This window comes from Trematomus bernacchii, unplaced genomic scaffold (genome assembly GCF_902827165.1).
Source record: "Trematomus bernacchii unplaced genomic scaffold, fTreBer1.1, whole genome shotgun sequence".
NCBI classification, from domain to species: Eukaryota; Metazoa; Chordata; class Actinopteri; order Perciformes; family Nototheniidae; genus Trematomus; species Trematomus bernacchii.
The window spans coordinates 3,835,897-3,854,042 of NW_022987942.1; the positions used below are offsets into that span (position 1 = coordinate 3,835,897).

General features: G+C 42.3%; 1 protein-coding gene across 2 annotated transcripts in view; it reads right to left on the bottom strand.

Annotated features, from left to right (window-relative positions):
- The window catches only part of cdk14 (cyclin-dependent kinase 14), a 202,754-nt gene that overhangs the window by 85,882 nt on the left and 98,726 nt on the right, over window positions 1-18,146 (bottom strand). For both annotated transcript variants that reach the window (XM_034115628.1, XM_034115629.1), the window contains one exon: window positions 17,662-17,785. In XM_034115628.1, the coding sequence (XP_033971519.1) occupies window positions 17,662-17,785 (124 nt within the window). The remainder of the gene's footprint in view (window positions 1-17,661; window positions 17,786-18,146) is intronic.

Here is an 18,146-nt window from a genome sequence, read left to right on the forward strand (position 1 = left end):
AATACTCAAGTAAAGTACAAGTACCTCAGTTTTTAACTTCAGCACAAAAATGGAGGTACTTAACTTTCTTTCAAACCTTTTCATGTATTTTTACATTTAGTTCATCTGGTTATTCTAGCCCTGTTCCTGCTCTTATCTGAGGTGCCACTAACCCAGGTGAGCTAGGCAGCTGATGGAGAGCAGAGTGCAGAGGCAGTAGCTCTAATGAGGCTGATGGCATTACCTCTTTGTCTCCCCCCGAGAGGTTAGAAGGCTTAATTAAAGCATTTAGCCTGGTAAAAAAGGACTTCCTGCCCTGCTGCCAGTCCCCTGAGTGGGAGGAAGAGAATAAATGAAGAGGGAGGGTGTATTTAACATTTCCCGTTGTCAGAACGCCCACAGGAGAAAGGAGTTGAGCTGCCATTCATCATGGCCGAGCCCTGTAATGTCCACACACGGATAGATACCCAGAGGCTGCTGTTTCCACTGCAGGGCCCTGTGAGTGAGACCACTATTACTGCACTCATCAAGGGTCTAACAGGATGTTGGCTTGTTTGTAACATGGAGGTGCAGGACTCGGTCAAATGAACTAGCATTGTTTGATGATATGAATAGCTCGACGTACATCTTCTGACCAGGCTTTAGATGCTCCTCCTTTAATCTACACTACAGGAAAGATACTTTGGAAGGGCTTGGAAACATAATCACTATATTTAAGAGCAAATACCAATACAATACCATACAAAATGGTAGGGAGACCATTAATGATTTCATAAAATATTACCTAATGAGATTCATGTGGATACAATGAATTAGTGGCTGAATGGAAATAACGGAAGAGTTAGAACAGGCTGCTAAATTCTGAAATACATCATTTTACAGTAATCCAGCTTCTGACCAGGGGAAAAGATGACTTATACGTTTATTACACTAGCCAAAATCTAAGACGATGTCTAGTTGCATATCATGATATTTATATACATCGCCAAGCCATATGCTGTATCTGATTCTCTTTGGTTAATATTCATGGTTGTCTGTGATGACCCTTACTAAAACACATGGTGGAGAATACAGTGAGATCAGTAAGCAGTTTCTCTGCTGTACTTTTTAATGTTACGATACCATACCATAATTCTTTATTGATACTTTATTGATGTTACTCAAACAGGAGAGAATATTATATTGGGGACTATTTTTAGCAGTGGATGAATCTATATTTGGTGCTCTAGTGAGTATTTGTGACAGCAGGATGCTTTTTGTGGGATTGTGCCAAACTAAACTACAGTGTGTGTGTGTGTGTGTGTGTGTGTGTGTGTGTGTGTGTGTGTGTGTGTGTGTGTGTGTGTGTGTGTGTGTGTGTGTGTGTGTGTGTGTGTGTGTGTGTGTGTGTGTGTGTGTTGTGCATGCGTGAGTGAGTGTGTGTGTGTGTGGTCGAGGAACATGGCTCACTGATGAAATGTTTTCTTTGAAAATACTGTACTTGTTAGAAGAATACATTCATTGTCATTCTTGTCATTGAACTCATTTGATGTAATTGGTTGCCAACCAAATAAAAACGGAATATCACCAGCAGGCGCTTTAATTTATAGATCTACTGATATTACTGTGATTAAAGTGATATTCAGCAGGGTTGGTGCAATTATAATATTTAAAACTAACAAAGCAATTATAACTCTTTATATTGGCTGCTTCATTATAACCAAAGCCCCAAGGAATAAACAGATTAAGGCAAAAAAAAGCAGGATGAGCCTGAGCAGGCATAAGCTCCGCCCATCTTTTTTATAATTTCTTCTTTTTTTTTTAAAGCTTTATACCCAAAATCAGCACTTTTGAAACAGGAAGTGAAATAGAGGGATATGAGGCATGGCTAGAATGGGTGATCTGTTTGGTATTTTGAGCAAAACACTTCATAGACTTTTTTTTAATATATTTGTATATATCTGAGACCTATGCTATTGCCTAAAAATAGCATGATAGGTGCCCTTTAAAGTCCACCCACAGACAGCTCGGAGGCTTTTTTACTGTTCATGTTTAGACTGCACTTCCAATCAATGGTCAAACTCCAACTCAGATTTAAAGATGACCATGTGTATCAGCTCAAATTGCTCTTTTTGTTTGCATATGTTGTTTCTAGTTATTTTCCTTTTGCACATCATGGTGTAAATAGTGTAAGGCGTTAGCATTCTCTGGCAGATAGAGATGTGTGCTAATGCTTTAGCTGGTGGTGTTCATGTGCTTTGACATTAGATCACCTCGCACAGTGTTCTGTAGGTGAGTCTGCAGCATCATGATGGAGTCCTGACCCCCCCCCCCCCCCCCCCCCCTCATAGGTCTACAGTCTGCAGAGGAGGGCACTACTTCAAAGCCCTGACCTATGGCTTCACACACACATACAGTCGCACACACACACACACACACACACACACACACACACACACACACACACACACACACACACACACACACACACACACACACACACACACACACACACACACACACACACACACACACACACCTTTATCCACTTTCATCTGCTGTAGGTAGCTCCTGGGGTGAAGGTCACTGGTGATATATACATCACTATCTCCCCCCGGGGGTCAGAGAATAAATGGGGAAGAGGTGGGCTTAAGGGAAAGCGGCAGAAGAGAGATGAACAAAGAGAGGATGAAAATGTTCTCTGTCCTCGGGGGGGAAACAGCTCACTGTTCTTTTAAGGTTTGTTTGTATTTTTAAGGCAGCTTGTAGCTCCTGCCTGCTTCTCCTCCTCCTCTAACACTCAGCAGATTGAAAGTACTACTTCCTGCCAGAAGCAGTTTCATTTTGGGCATCATGGCTCCCCAATGGTGTGATTCCTACGTTATCAGTGTCCAAACACTCAGTCAGTGTTATGTTCTCATTAACAGGACGCACTTAAAGGAACAGTTTCACATTTTAGGATGTTTTGTTCCCTCTGCACTAACTGGGTTAGCTCAGCTCTGAGCTGTTTCTGAAGCTGCCAGATGTTAATGTGAGTGCCCTCTAACTGAAAATGACCATGTTTAAACAAAGTTATTTAAAGTATAATGTGCTGTTTACACGAGAACGCAAACGGTTGAATCCGCTACTTTTCTCTTTCGTATAGCCCGTTCGTTCACACGAGGCCGTAACGGAAACGCGGAAACGGACCCCGCAAACGATAACGGGTCCCAAGGTGGATAGATCTGCAAACGGAACGCTCTAGGGGGCCAAACGGCTCAGTGTGTATGCCCTATACGATCATTTCCTGATAACGATGAAGCCATAGCCCCACCTCTCCCCACCTCCGCTGCTCACTGCTGTAGCATGGTCAGTAGCTACTGTCAGCAGCTACTGCTACTGCTACTGACCATGCTACAGATGTTAGTGCAAAATCTACAGCTCCTCCACCACAACCATCAGCAACAAGTGGACATGGAGAATTACATGAACTACATGTTGCTAAATCCACCGCGGGGCATAAACAGAAGGGCAACCATGGCAACCATGCTCGGGGGTCTTCTTCGCTGCTTTTGGTGTATTTTGTGGCGCCACTTACACGCCCGGCATATGTATTACAGCGTCTCCAGCGCTTTCGAAAGGTCTCGTGCGGAAGTACAGCGCCACTTACACGCCCGGCATATGTACTACAGCGTCTCCAGCGCTTTCGAAAGGTCTCGTGCGGAAGTACAGCGCCATTTACACGCCCGGCATATGTATTACAGCGTCTCCAGCGCTTTCGAAAGGTCTCGTGCGGAAGTACAGCGCCACTTACACGCCCGGCATATGTACTACAGCGTCTCCAGCGCTTTCGAAAGGTCTCGTGCGGAAGTACAGCGCCACTTACACGCCCGGCATATGTACTACAGCGTCTCCAGCACTCCTGAGCGGTCTCGTGTGAACGGAAGACTTTTTTGAAGAGGGAAACCTGTAGCCTAGCAGGCTGAACATATGGTCAGTGACTCTGAGACTCTGTGGAGCACCTGCTGTTAGGAATAGTTCCACAACTTTACTCGTTAAGAACCAAACATTACACATTCCAGGTTGAAGAGCATCACAATTTGGAAGCTGTTCATCAACAGTATAAGGTTTAAGACTGCATGCTGGTAAAGAGAAGACATTCAAATGGCTTTTTTTGTTACTTTTTTATATTTACATAAATTACAACTTGATTCATGTTCTGTCCAGGTTTAAAACAGTTTGGTTAGGGTTATGTAACTTGCAGGAACATGATTCCAGCAGATTTTTCTCTTTCAATGTGTGACTTTTTTGTGTCGAAGTTGTGAGGCTCATGAATGCCAATGGCGCTGCCTTCACGTTACATTCACACAGGAAACTGGAATAAATCAGCTTAAAATAATCAGTTTGAACGTTAATTTGAAGAAAAACCTGCATTAGATGCAGCTTGTCAGAAAATATATATTTGTTGTTAAAGTGTTTGTGGACAAAGGCTTGCATTTTTAAATGCATTTCTGATATACAGTATGTATATTCATTAGGATTTTTTACGCAAATAAAATAAATGATGAATTGATTCAAGAACTGTAAAATGTTGTAAACATTACAGCGGCTGAGCCCTTTTCACAATTACATTAGTTGTTTTTTACACAAAAGGTCTGGACACCGAAACCATTGTGTATTATTGTTGGAAGACGAATATTTCTCATACCTGTTTGCAGTTTGGGTCCATACTGAATTGTGAATTTCTCATTTCTTGTTTTTGTAAAGACAGGGTCAGGCAGCCGCTGACTAAGCAGACCATAAGATGCCTGCACACTGCCATCAGGCTCAGTATTGGTGGAGGCTGCAGCCTTTACACAATAAACAATCATAATGGTGTATTGGTATGTCACAACACAGAGGCACATTGAGACACAGTGTTTCTGCGGCCTTCTCTCAGCAGCTCATACACACATCTAATACCGGCGAGGAGCCAAAGCAGGTAAATATTACTCTGCTTGGAAAATGGAAAACACCCATCGTTTTTTTCCAAGGAGAGGGTCCAACTGAATTAACAGATAATAGAATCAGCTGAGGGAAAGTGAATAGTCAGCTTTCTAGTTCTTAATCAACTATTTTATTTCTTATATAAACCCTTGGCAGACAACACTTAACATTTAGTCAATGAACTGCACAAACGGAATACATAAGGCTGGCCATTAAGGTTTTAATAGTGAATGTGACTCTTTGAAATCAAACATTCTTTGATGTGTGTGTGTGTGTGTGTGTGTGTGTGTGTGTGTGTGTGTGTGTGTGTGTGTGTGTGTGTGTGTGTGTGTGTGTGTGTGTGTGTGTGTGTGTGTGTGTGGCACCACCTGCCAGCTCATTTCCCAACACAAAGCTTACTTATTTGTTTCAGTCTCGTCTTTGGACTGAAAAAGTCACATACGCATCGGGAGGTTTGCTTCATTTTATAAACTAAAGAACTGCATCTGCACTATTCAACACACACACGCACGCACACCACACCACACACACACACACACACACACACACACACACACACACACACACACACACACACACACACACACACACACACACACACACACGCATGCACGCACGCACACCACACCACACCACACACACACACACACACACACACACACGCCGGCTGCCTGCTACATTCCTGCAGCTCTATTGTCACATTGCTTCCCTCCTCACACATCATTATCCCAGCAGCTGCTATTTCACAGCACAGCAACCCCAGCCTCCCAGATAATAAACACACACCAGCACGCATTCGCTAGCTATAGCAAAAATAAAAGCTTTAGTGCAATCCATTACCTGGGGCCAACAATATGCTCTAAACATTGAGCTGGATTGAAGGAAAGTTTTAGAGAAACTTCACTGACCCTGAGGGGGGTGGATTGTCCTGGGCATTGTGCTACAGTCTGTGCGTTTGCTGTAGGAACTGCTTCTCAATAAAGAGATGCAGAAAATGTTGATATGAAACACATGTTTTGTTCGGTCTTTGTAATATCCTGCAGTTGTACAGTTATCCTCAGACGGTGAGCTCCTTTCTGTGTGTGTTATCCATGAACCACTACTTGCTCTCACACCTCCTCTAAAGCAGGGGCGGATCTACCGGGGTGGCAACTGCCACCCTACAAAATAGCCTTGCCACCCCAGCTGCCACCCCAGTTGGCAGCTTTGTTTTGAAATAAAAGTTGTGGCTCATCGGACATTTATGAGAGAAAATCCCTAATGTCCGAGTGCAAGTGAATGCAGCACAAGACGCGAGTCTTGTAACCCCTCCCCCGGCCCTGGCGCAAGCTTGCAAATATGATTGGCGGCGATTTCATTTGAACGGGACGGCGCAAAACGAGAAGCATTCGGACCCAAGCAGACAGAAGGAATGAGGTATTTGCGGTCTACAATGACAGAGAAGAGACTGTCAAGCAGCGACGTGCAGTCAGTGGAGGCAGGGGAGGCAGAGCCTCACCTGTCATACTCCAATGTAACGGAAAAACAACTAAAGAAAAACGAAATAGTAATAATAATAAAATGTCTCCACTGATCTGTGTTGTAAGTGTGATTTATGTATGATTCCAATCGCTTTTTATAGTCAAAATCAGCAAATTTGCCGAGCTCCGCTACGGGAGCGATGACAAGTGAGGCAGGGACGTGCTCTGCCTCTCGTAAGCCCACAGTAACTTGCTGGAGCGCGGGCACTAATTTAGCGCGGGCACTTATTTTGTGAGCGCGCTCAAGCCATTTACTGTGGGCTGAGGTGAGGCACAGATGAGATCTGCCTCACCTCAGAATGCGTCACCCCACAGAAACTGGCTGGAAAGCGGGCCCTAAGCGCATGCCTGTTCCCATCTCACTGTAGGTCACCAATGTAATGTTTGTAGATCCCTTTATTACATTTATCCTCGCCATCCATAGTCTCTAAATAACTTATTTCACGTATGATATTTAGGCTCGCTGGTCTCATCATACAACGGCAATGAAAATGCACCAGGGGAGGCAGCCATAACCTCTGCCGCACTGAAGGGGGCGCACATGAGCCCACAGGTTCTTGTTGCTACTGTTATTCTACGCAGAGACGGTAGACGTAACAACAAACTAGACTTTTGAAACTACATGAAGATAAGGAGGACTTTTACAAAAAAGTAATAGAGATTGTTGTCCAGAAGGATAGCATGGACTTCATCTTCAAGTCAAGGTAAGACCACATTTGTAATGAAAATGGGATCTTACTAAGAAAGAACAATCCAATATTTAGATTTTGGGTATCCTTTTGTTGAACGGTCTGTTTAAAATGAATCGAAGCATCAGACTAAAAAAGCTTTTGAAAATAACCGAATATTTCGATTAAGGTCAAAATATAATATTTGTAAATCTGACTCAGTGAGTCAGTGCCTCACCAGCCATGAACCTCACCGCACGTCACTGCTGTCAAGTGTGGCTGTACTCAGCATTGAATCAAAACGCACTAAAGCTGTTGATCTTAATAAGTTTGTGAGGCGTTTTGCTGAACAACATGGTAATCGCCGCATTCAGCTGTAATAGGCATGCCAACTTGATGCTCTGCTCACGGATGACTCGATGAGCATAACAAACTGTTAAGATGATGACCTTATGTGTATATTTTATTTTTCTTTGAAAAAACAATTTTAAGTCCTGAGAAAGTCAAATAAGACGGTGTGTAAAACTACACTGCCCAGCCAAACAAAAGTAACCACTTTTATTTAACTGGCCAGTAGGTAAGGACTTTCCACTGGATAATAACTGCAGCGATGTATATGTTTTAGCTGAATACACGTTTTTTAACCCTAACTGATGCACTTCTTTAATGTTTGCTCTTTCTGATGTAAAGTCAAGGTTGTAACTGTTTGCAGTAAAGTTGTGGGGCGCTGAACTGTTCTTTTGATTCTTATGAATTTTTAGTAATTTGTCTTTCAAATTTGAAGGAGGGTGAGTAAGCATCTTAAGGAACATTCATCATTAACTCCTCCAAAAAATATAGTTTATTCAATAATAAATGAATATGTGAATCATAACAGTGATTGACAGCTGATAGGAATAATATGATTGTTAATAGTATCATATTCATTCAGACAAACATCGATGAGACAGTTAATTAATGTACTTATTGCAGCAGTCTGCATAGATTTGGTACCCCTGCTGGTCTAAGAGTGAAACAAACTCATTCAGTTATTGTTCAGTTAAAATTCATTAAATTATGTCTGCCACCTTATATATTTATATTTAAGGCTTTACTGATGTGCCACAATAATGTATCCTGATGTTATTGAGTTAAAATATAAATATTGTGGCTTTCCAAGTTAACATTGATTGATATGACTGCGATTAAATCAGCATATAGCCTACTTCTGCCAGGGGATGCCACCCCTCAAAATCTCCTGCCACCCTCTTGCCACCCCATGAATTTTTTTCTAGATCCGCCCCTGCTCTAAAGGCTAACCTATGGAGCTAATTTCCTGCCATAACTCCACAAACAAACTAAACAAGTTTTACAAATGATTTATGAAGCTAGAGGGAACGTCAGAAGATAATTAACCTGTTTAGCCCTGAGCCTGTTTTTCAGGTCTCAGGCTCGAAAATGACATTCCCAGAACAAATTTTACTTATAGTGAAAACTACCCTTGGATGATGGTAAGGTAGACTAAAAGCTTTAGGAATCCAAAGTACAGTACAACATATAATAAGTACCATGTATCAAGATTGATGCAAAACAAGTGACATTTGACCTTTTTAGAGAGGTTTAGCAAAAAAAACTCCACCTCTGAGGTGATTTGGGTGGAAATGGAGGTTTGACCGTTTCTCTGGAACCCATTGGTCGATTTTGGTGATTGACATCTCTTTCTGACCGTTAGAGCCAATAGAATCAAAGGGAATTTCCCCACTCACACACATGGTAAAAAGAAAAGGTGGGGGCTTCGCGCATGCAGTTTTGCATCAGAGCGAACCTATCTCTAGCTCTGACATCTGGAAACGGAAAAGCAGTTTTATTGCTTATGGATGATCAGAAATCATTTCAAAGGGACACAGACACATTGGATTAACCTATGGATTAACTTCAGCAGTGTTTTTATCGTTTTAATGCCATTGAAGACCACTTTTGACCAGACTACGACACAGGCAGGGCTGCCAACATTTGAGTTCAGCTTGGAGTGAGATTTTTTTTTTTGGTGAACCGAAAAAAGAAACGTCCATGTGTACAGTGTTACAAATGTATTGAACAAGTACAAACTAGGGTTTCCCATTAATGTACCGGGCGCTACATTGGAGTACGCACATACACAGTGTACCCGCGACTCTTAATATATGATTTTTGGATAATATATTATCAAATATAACAATCAAAACGAAATAAGTAGTAGTAATTATTAGGGCTATACTGGCACTTGTTAGCATTAACTTGAATTAATTAAAAAAGAACAAAAGAAAATAATTTTACTTTACCTGTGGCGCGAAAATATCTTATAATATATTCTCCTTACCTTCTCTTATTCTTCTCATCCTCCTTCTCCTTCGTCTTTTCTCAGACCCCCCGGTATACCCTCGTTACATCCAATCAGTGTGCAAATACCGTACAGCCAATCACAATGCGTGACGCTGTCCAGGTTGCTAGGCGGCAGTGCTACGGACCGCGGGTGTCAGGTGACGCAAACAGGAAGTCCTCCGTAAGCCTGACCGTCTCATTTCGTAGACCGCTCGGTTTGCTGTTCCTTCACTTTATTTTTATATTTATATCAGGGTTGCCAACTTTGGGTACCTGGCTGGAGTGAGATTTTGATATCATGGGTTTAATTCGGTTTAATTACACATATGCGCACAAAATGACTGCTATCGTGTTAGCATATAGGATATATATATACAAATACACAATATTGGACACAGACTATAAAGGGCACAGTTTCATTCACTAATGAAAGTCAAACATGTTTGTTTCCACTGTTTTATTGTGTGCCTGTCGCGATAAGCAATTCATTGACTTATCGTACGATAAATAAAAATGAACTCGATAACTTTTCTGACCTCGATAAATTTCCATTTACATGAGGATGTGACTAGCAGTTTGAAAGGATGTACTTGAATTATTATTATATATTATCATTATGTCAGTGGTCTAAAATGGTCATACAACGGTGCCGACAATATTATCGTTTATCGCAATAATTTCCGGGAAAATGTATCCAACAAAATTAATTATCGTGAGAGGCCTATACATGAAACACACACACAAACAAATCTACAGACTTACTCCAAACTGCCAAATATATTAATTAACACACTCTCACTCTCATATACTCTTTGACTCTATTTTGGCCTAGTAGAACAATAAGCAGCAGACTTTTACTTTTTTATAATTTCTACTGGATCTTAGATCTGCGCAATACGGGTCGGCAGTTGCGGCTCCAGAGTATTTTTGTTGCGTAATCTATGTTAGGGCTAACCCATACAGTGGTGGGGCTCAAGTCAGTATTTGCAATGTAATTACATACACGCTCCCCCCGATAGTGAAACGCCACGCGTGAGGTTTAGATGATTTCCCTGTCTCTCTCAATCCAAATTGAACTGTATGAAATAAAAAGGCACATTTGTCTTGTAGTAAATAAAAAGGGCGACCTGGAGCCAATCCTGCAATTTCCCCTTAAGTGAAAGAGTTGACATGCTGAAAACCCAAGCCCTGCAGGGGGGTCTGGGGGATTCTCCCCCAGGAGATTTTTTTAAATACTAACATAAAATACACATTCTGGTACTCTCTTGAGAAGAAAAATAAATCAATCTATTACTACACGACATATTTAAAAAAATGAATGGCATTTTAGTTTTGTGTTACTTTGTTCTGAAAGCTGAACCTGCTGCTCCTCACAGAGAGAAGAGGGAAGAGGCTGTGTGAATTACTTTACATTGTGGATAAGGGTGGATAGCCCCCATTGTTCTGTGTGTCAAAATGAAAGACAGCCCACACACCTATCAATCATCAAACCGTGGGGTCTTATTTCATTACGTGTTGATTTCAATCAACACGTAATGTTGTATCGATGTATAGAGATGTACTACAGCAAAAGTATTCTCCGTCGGGACTTCCTGCAACAACACCACGCCGTTATCGTGATTCTGATTGGCCAGAAGACATTATCAAAGATGTTCTATTGAGAAAACGATCACTACGTGACAAAAGTTTTCTAAACCGTTTCTAGTCTTCGGTATTCTTGTTTTTGGCGTGAGAATAGTTTGGGTAGCGTGAGAGCGTGAGATTGAGAGTGAAAGCGTGTGTCACACGCCAGATGCGTGAGAGTTGGCAACCCTGTTTATATACATTTGTTGTGAACGAAAACTTAGCGTGAGGCAAGGCATGTGTGGCGTGAGTACGTGAGATATGTGTTAATTGCGTGACTCTCACGCTCAATGCATGAGTGTTGGCAGCCCTGACACAGGTAAGCCATGTTAGCGTTTTTAGCTACCTAGCGCCACATGTTTTGATGTCTGTTTTTGTTTATAAAGTCGCGAGTTCGTATCATAGATTGATCATGTATGTACCCATCGATTCTGTGTCATCTCACGATGTGAATCGATGTGTTGGATGTGCAGAAAAGATACATAATAAGGTTTTATGAGTGAATTTCGGTGCAGTAATCTGTTAGCATTTTTTCGCTCGTTGCTAATTCAGAGGCTGAGCGTTAGCATTGTGTTTTTTTTTTTGAAAAATGGATATAAAACATTCATAGTTTATTAAATGAACATGCCCTCAGACACTGTTTCCTGCGAGATGTTGCGGGAGGGCCCCGGTACCGGGGTCTCTCGGGCTTAACAGGTTAAAGTTATCCCACTGTGTGGAACCTCAAGGTAAAGCCAAAAATATTGACAATAAATCCAACTACTGCCGAGAAATTTCACTCAAAGGAAAAGTAAAGAAATCATGATCTTCATTAGGATTTATTCTCTTTGAACCATAAATGTGTTTACAACATTGAATTGATATCCGTCCTGTTGTTACTGAGATATTTTAGTCTGGACCAAAGTGGACCGACCAACCAACCAAAATCACTGTGTATTGTGAGGTAGTTCACCTGGTCACTGGAGAGGAGGTAGGACCGTGCCTCTTCCGACCCTTCAGCAGCCAACATGTATCACTTCACAGATTGGAACAGGTCCTCCCATGGATGGAGTCCCAAACACACACAGCTCGGTCATTTAGTGTGTAAATGAGCCTCAGACACAGGGTTTATGGCCGCTGACCGCAGCATGTGCTCCAGGTTGGCGAATGACCCGGACAGCATATGGCCGCCCTTCAGTGTTTGATTGCATCACATTCAGAAGGTTCCTCCCAACTGTGAACACATTCAGACTCTCATGAGGCTCGGAAGTACGTAACATATGAGCCATCTTCATCTGCTTCATCTGCCTCTATAATTACAGGCTTGTCATCAGAAAATTGTCTTAAGGCTGAAGTCATTTTGAGTGAGACGACAATGAGAGCTTCTTGCCAGCAATAGGGGAGTTGAGTTTTCCTGTTTATAAACTCTATTACAGCATGTTTACAGGAGTATACACAAATTACATTACTTATATACCCTCTTACCCCCATGTTTTGCTCTTTTTAAATTCAGGAATAACTTATTTCACGATCATGACGGAGGACTTTATTATGGGTTAAGTGTATAAGCTAAATTACTTACTCTGTAATGGAACCTGATACATTTCATTTAATGAGGCAACCTGTGAACTTCTGGTCTTTGGTTCACTGTTGGTGTGTGTGACACAGCGATGGAGAATGGAGAGGATAGACACACCATACAACTTACTATTTGGTGCTTACAACAAGTAAGCACCAAATATGTTTTTTTTGTGAAATTAATCGCTAATCCTGTGTTGTCTTTGTTACCGGTGGAAAATGTTCCCCCCTACTTTGATGCCAGTGTTTGATCCAAACACGTTTAAGCCTTAAAACGTTTTGAGTGCAATTTCTGTCTTATAAAAATAATTACGATTACAGTCTTCTTTCCTGACTTTCTTGGCATTTGCCACCACCAGAGAAACAGCATGAATCAGTGCGTTTAACATTATCAATGTGTGTGGGAACATGCAATAAGTACCTCTTGAATGTGCACAAGATACGAACCAAACAGTGACCCGCACTTATTACAAAGTGCCGTAATGCCAAATGTAGTGAAAAAAGATAAAAATACTATATCTCTTTTTCTGTTCCATGAATTTGGATGTGTTTTGTTCTTTTGTGTATAATGACAATCACAGTAGATCTCACAAAACCACGTGTGTGTAATATTTTATTTTAATGCAATTGAGTTTTTAATTAGCTATATCAAAGTGTAATTCATAAGCAATGCAAAGGCCTGGTTCACTGTATGGCAGGTTTATAGGAGGGACTGTTTGTAGCAGAGGTCCCGTTAATGTGTGTGCTCACATATGGGGCTTTCACACCAACGCGGTTCCAGGGCCGGTTCGGAGCTAGAGCCTGAAAAGCACCGGTTTTTCCTGTTCACACCGCAGCGGAGCCGCCTCTAAGCTCCGGAATCCGGTTTGTTTCAAGCACCAAAAGATTGTCGGTCTAGAAGCAAGAACCGCACACGTCACGCATACGTCACGCATACGTCACGCTTACGTGGGAGGGGGGCGAGATTAACCTGAGCTAACAGATAAAGGCGAGTACGGCAAATAAAAGTTGTAACAAGCAGTAGCGCTGAGCAAAGTGACTAGAACGCAACCACACACTTATAAAAAGAAAAACACACTTTATAAAGTCAGGCAACACTAACCAGGCTTCGTGTGATTCTGTTTCTTTGTACCTTACTTTGACCATCTGTTCGCTGTTATTGATCATTGTGGAGAGCAGGTAGACTTGTTGTTTTGTATTATAGCAGCTATCGGATGGAATCAATACATGGGCTGCACAGGTTGTCATGTCCGACTATCACAAGTAGAATCATAATGAAAAATACGCCGGTAAAATGTGCCTGTAGAAAACGGCTTATGCCACAATAGGATAGCAACAACAAGTAGTCAAGATAGTCAGTTTAGCTTTGGTTGCTATGCTAACATCACCCATTTTATACCAGAGAAACTTTAATAACAGCGTTGTGATGCCAAACAGCGTCAATTCATACTGACACACATTCACTTATGGGGAATTGGGGATATGTATCAGCTGCTTGTGTGACAGTCAGACAGTGAATACTTTAGAGCCGTGTGAGCTAACCCGGAGCTAACGGGAGAATACACTCCCGTGGAAGAGCAGCCAGCACTGCAGCGGTCGGTAAATGCAGCTGAAACACATTAATAAACAAGGAACCACGGCAAAAGTATAAGGTTGGAGAAGTCGTTATTTAATTTAATCTGGCTTCGTATGATTAAAAGCAACACGATCATCGACCCGACGCAGTCCCCCATTGTTCTTGTAGTGAGCGCCGTAACGCCGTTGGGGAGAAAATCAGCGACGTAAACGGTGACGTCATGACGCAGCAGCGGCAGCACCAGTCGGGCTCTGGGCGGTGTGAACAAAAAGGGGGCTGAAAAGAAAAAACGGTTCCGAACCAGAAAAGCTCTAGCACGGAGCTAGAACGGGAACCGCGTTGGTGTGAAAGGGGCAACAGGGGTGCAGTGATTATGGTCCACACAGCTCCACTATACAAACAATACAACCCCCCACCCACACCTTGCTTAAGTTGTCCTCTATTAGTTGTGTCCTTGATATGAAACATTGGCTCTACGCCTCAGTTATGAGCTGGTTGTTTGTGCAGCTCATTAAACAGTGAGAGCAGCCACAGAGGAGCAGAGGGGAGCATCTGGACCAGCTGCGTCCCGGCAGGGGGGGGGACGCAGCTCTGGATGGACCCCTGCCACCCTGCTGCCCAGCCACTCACCTCTACCTATCATCTGCATCCGTAATGTGAGGGGGGGGGGGCTTTTCATTGTAAAGCATTGTCATTCCTTTATAGTTAAGTGTGCAAGTTTTGAATGTTGTTTTCACCTTTTGGGAACATTAGCTGCCATTCAGTAGCCTTAACGTTTCCCTTAGCGGGGCCCTATCATGCTTCTGGAGGTTTAATAATCTAGTGTGCAATATATGTTTATGTGCATGTAAATGGTCTGCAAAGGCTGAAATCCCTGTGTTCCCTCCAGAGGGAGATTCTCTCCCACACCCCCAATCCCCTTCTGCCTGAAACACCCTCCATTGGAGACCTTTGTGTACTCCTGGAACATAGTGACATCACTATGTAACACTCATGCTGTTATTGGCTAACACATTTTAAGTGATAGGCTAAGGGGCGGCCATATGTTATGGCAATTCACAGCCGTAAGAAAGATGGCATGCACAATAGGCTAATATTGGGTCATTTCACATTTGTATATATTTTAATGTGATTTGACAATAAACTGTAGTTTATATTGTCAACAACAGAAATGTCAACAACAAAAGGGAGAACTTTTTACAATGTTTAATGAATGGGCCAATAGAATGTCCAGTATAGTGTAGCAGGGGGTGGAGCCTATTACTGCATGTATTTGGTTTGATGCAGCGTCCAGCAACAAACTTTACTAAAAACTCTAAATCAAAGCCAGCTGTCAGTGAGATCCAACTTTTATCATTTGACTTGATCAGCTGGAGGTCAAGGGGTCACCAGAGTTTCTAAGAAGAAAATGCAAAGACTCTTGCTGCTAACTACTGCTGACAACATTCTTTTCCACATTGGATGACTCATCACTGGGTCAGGTCCAAAGTGACCACACCCAGGTTCAATAAACACATATTTCCACCCAATGCAGCAATACAAGAGTGAGGAATAACTCTGTCTTTGGCAGACTGTAATGTTGGGTGGATAAAGTGGTCAGTCCAATCATAAGGCAAAAGCATTGATGAGCACTAAAAGAAGAAAGAAAATCAAGGTTCTTCATGCTGCCGCCACACAGCACCATCCCCACTGAGTTCTGCAGCCTCTCATTGTAGATCTCAGCCCCCCCTTTGTTGACACTCAGCCTCCAACCCACTCTTTTACCCCGACCAGCGCCACAGGCCTCAGCTGTCAGCCGTTAGTATTCCTGCTGCCAAGGCCCGGACCACAGGGAGCCCCGACGGCCTCACACACACACACACACACACACACACACACACACACACACACACACACACACACACACACACACACACACACACACACACACACACACACACACACACACACACATACCACACACACACACACACACACACACACACACACACACACACACACACACACACACTCAGCCTTTGCCTTCCTCATCTGGCCTCCCTCAGGCAGAGGCAGATTTTCTGTTTGCTGATGAGCACAGCTCCAGCGACAGACTAATAGTCCAGGGATTTTCATTCCTGCTCATTTTGCATTTTGTCCATTATTTCCTCTTTCTCATTTCCCTTGCAGTAATGTTTCTGCACTAATACACAGTTTGCATTATTGATCAGGCTGCAACCTTCCACCTCCCCCTGTCTGCCTGGGCAGAGGGGTGGAGGGGCAAGAGATAGATGGTATACGAAGCAAACAATGACTACGGATGGATCCTGGATAGATGGATGGATGGATGGATGGATGGATGGATGGATGGATGGATGGATGGATAGATGGATAGATGGATGGATGGATGGATGGATGGATGGATGGATGGATGGATGGATGGATGGATGGATAGATGGATAGATGGATGGATGGATGGATGGATGGATGGATGGATGGATGGATAGATGGATGGATGGATGGATGATGGATGGATGGATGGATGGATGGATGGATGGATAGATGGATAGATGGATGGATGGGATGGATGGATGGATGGATGGATGGAGGATGGAGGATGGATGGATGGATGGATGGATGGATGGATGGATGGATAGATGGATAGATGGATGGATGGATGGATGGATGGATGGATGGATGGATGATTGGGGTATACAGAAGGCTGGGTTGCCAGTTTGTCTGCCCCCCCCCCCAGGATGCCAGACAGGCCGTGTCTGGCCATGTTTACTGAGCATTGATTCAAGCCATATGGTGCTACTTCAGAAGGAGTCTCTTCCAGACACAAACACAAACACATACGCTACACAAATTAAATGGGAGCCTAAAAGAGATGATTTTTTGATGTCTTGCATAAAGTGGTCTTGCACTAGAGGAAAGGTGAAGGGACCCACTAGTTGCTCAGACTTCGTGATCTTGGCCAACGTGCTGGACAGATGGACGGACCAACAGTCCATCTAAAGCCATCCCATCCCAAAAATGACCTCAAACAGTAAGGTCTTTCTCAAAGACTCCCATTATTCTGGGATTCTGATAATACAATATGTTTTTCTTTGAAAAAACTGTTTTGATTTTTGATTTTACTGTTACTCTATAAAGATGGCTATGATGAAATAAATAGATTTATAATATATCTAATGGTTTACAAATGTAAAATGTCTCATGTTTTATCGACATATCAACTAACTCTAATTCATCACTGATTCATCATTAATTCTTAAAGACAATTTCAATCCTTAAAAATTAAGGAAAACCTTCCACTCATAGTAAAAATAATGACTTCAATACATTTAGATTATGATTAAAGGTGGGCATATGACTACTAAAAGCTGTAAGAGTAACTGTGAAATGGAGGCCAAGCACATTTTCACAGTTGTTCAGCTCTCAACAGATAAACAGCATCAGTCGGACTGCTCACCGAAGTCAGCGAGTTTCAGCTCTCCGGTGTCTCCGATGAGCAGGTTCTGTGGTTTCAGGTCGCGGTGCAGGATGTACCTCTGGTGGATGTAGGACAGGCCTCTCAGCAACTGGAACAAGAACAGCTGGAAACGAGTGAACAAAGGGAAATAAGTATTTATACAGGAGTATAATGTAGGAATACACAGCATGACATATATCTACGTAGAAACGATATGGTAAAGATAGTTCTTTTTTTTCAAACAACACACTTAGAGAAAATGGTGAGGCCTATAAAAACAGAAATAGTAAACAACATGACTTCAGTTTAAAAAAAATTGTGACCCACGCAACATTATTTTGAGCATGGTTATACCTTAGCATTGGAGTTTTAATATTTGAGTTATTTTATGTAAATGTATGTCTCTATATTCAAATGATCTATTTTAGCACAACTCATGTTTTTTTTACCTCTATTTAGTCAATAATGTTACTTGCTACTTTATA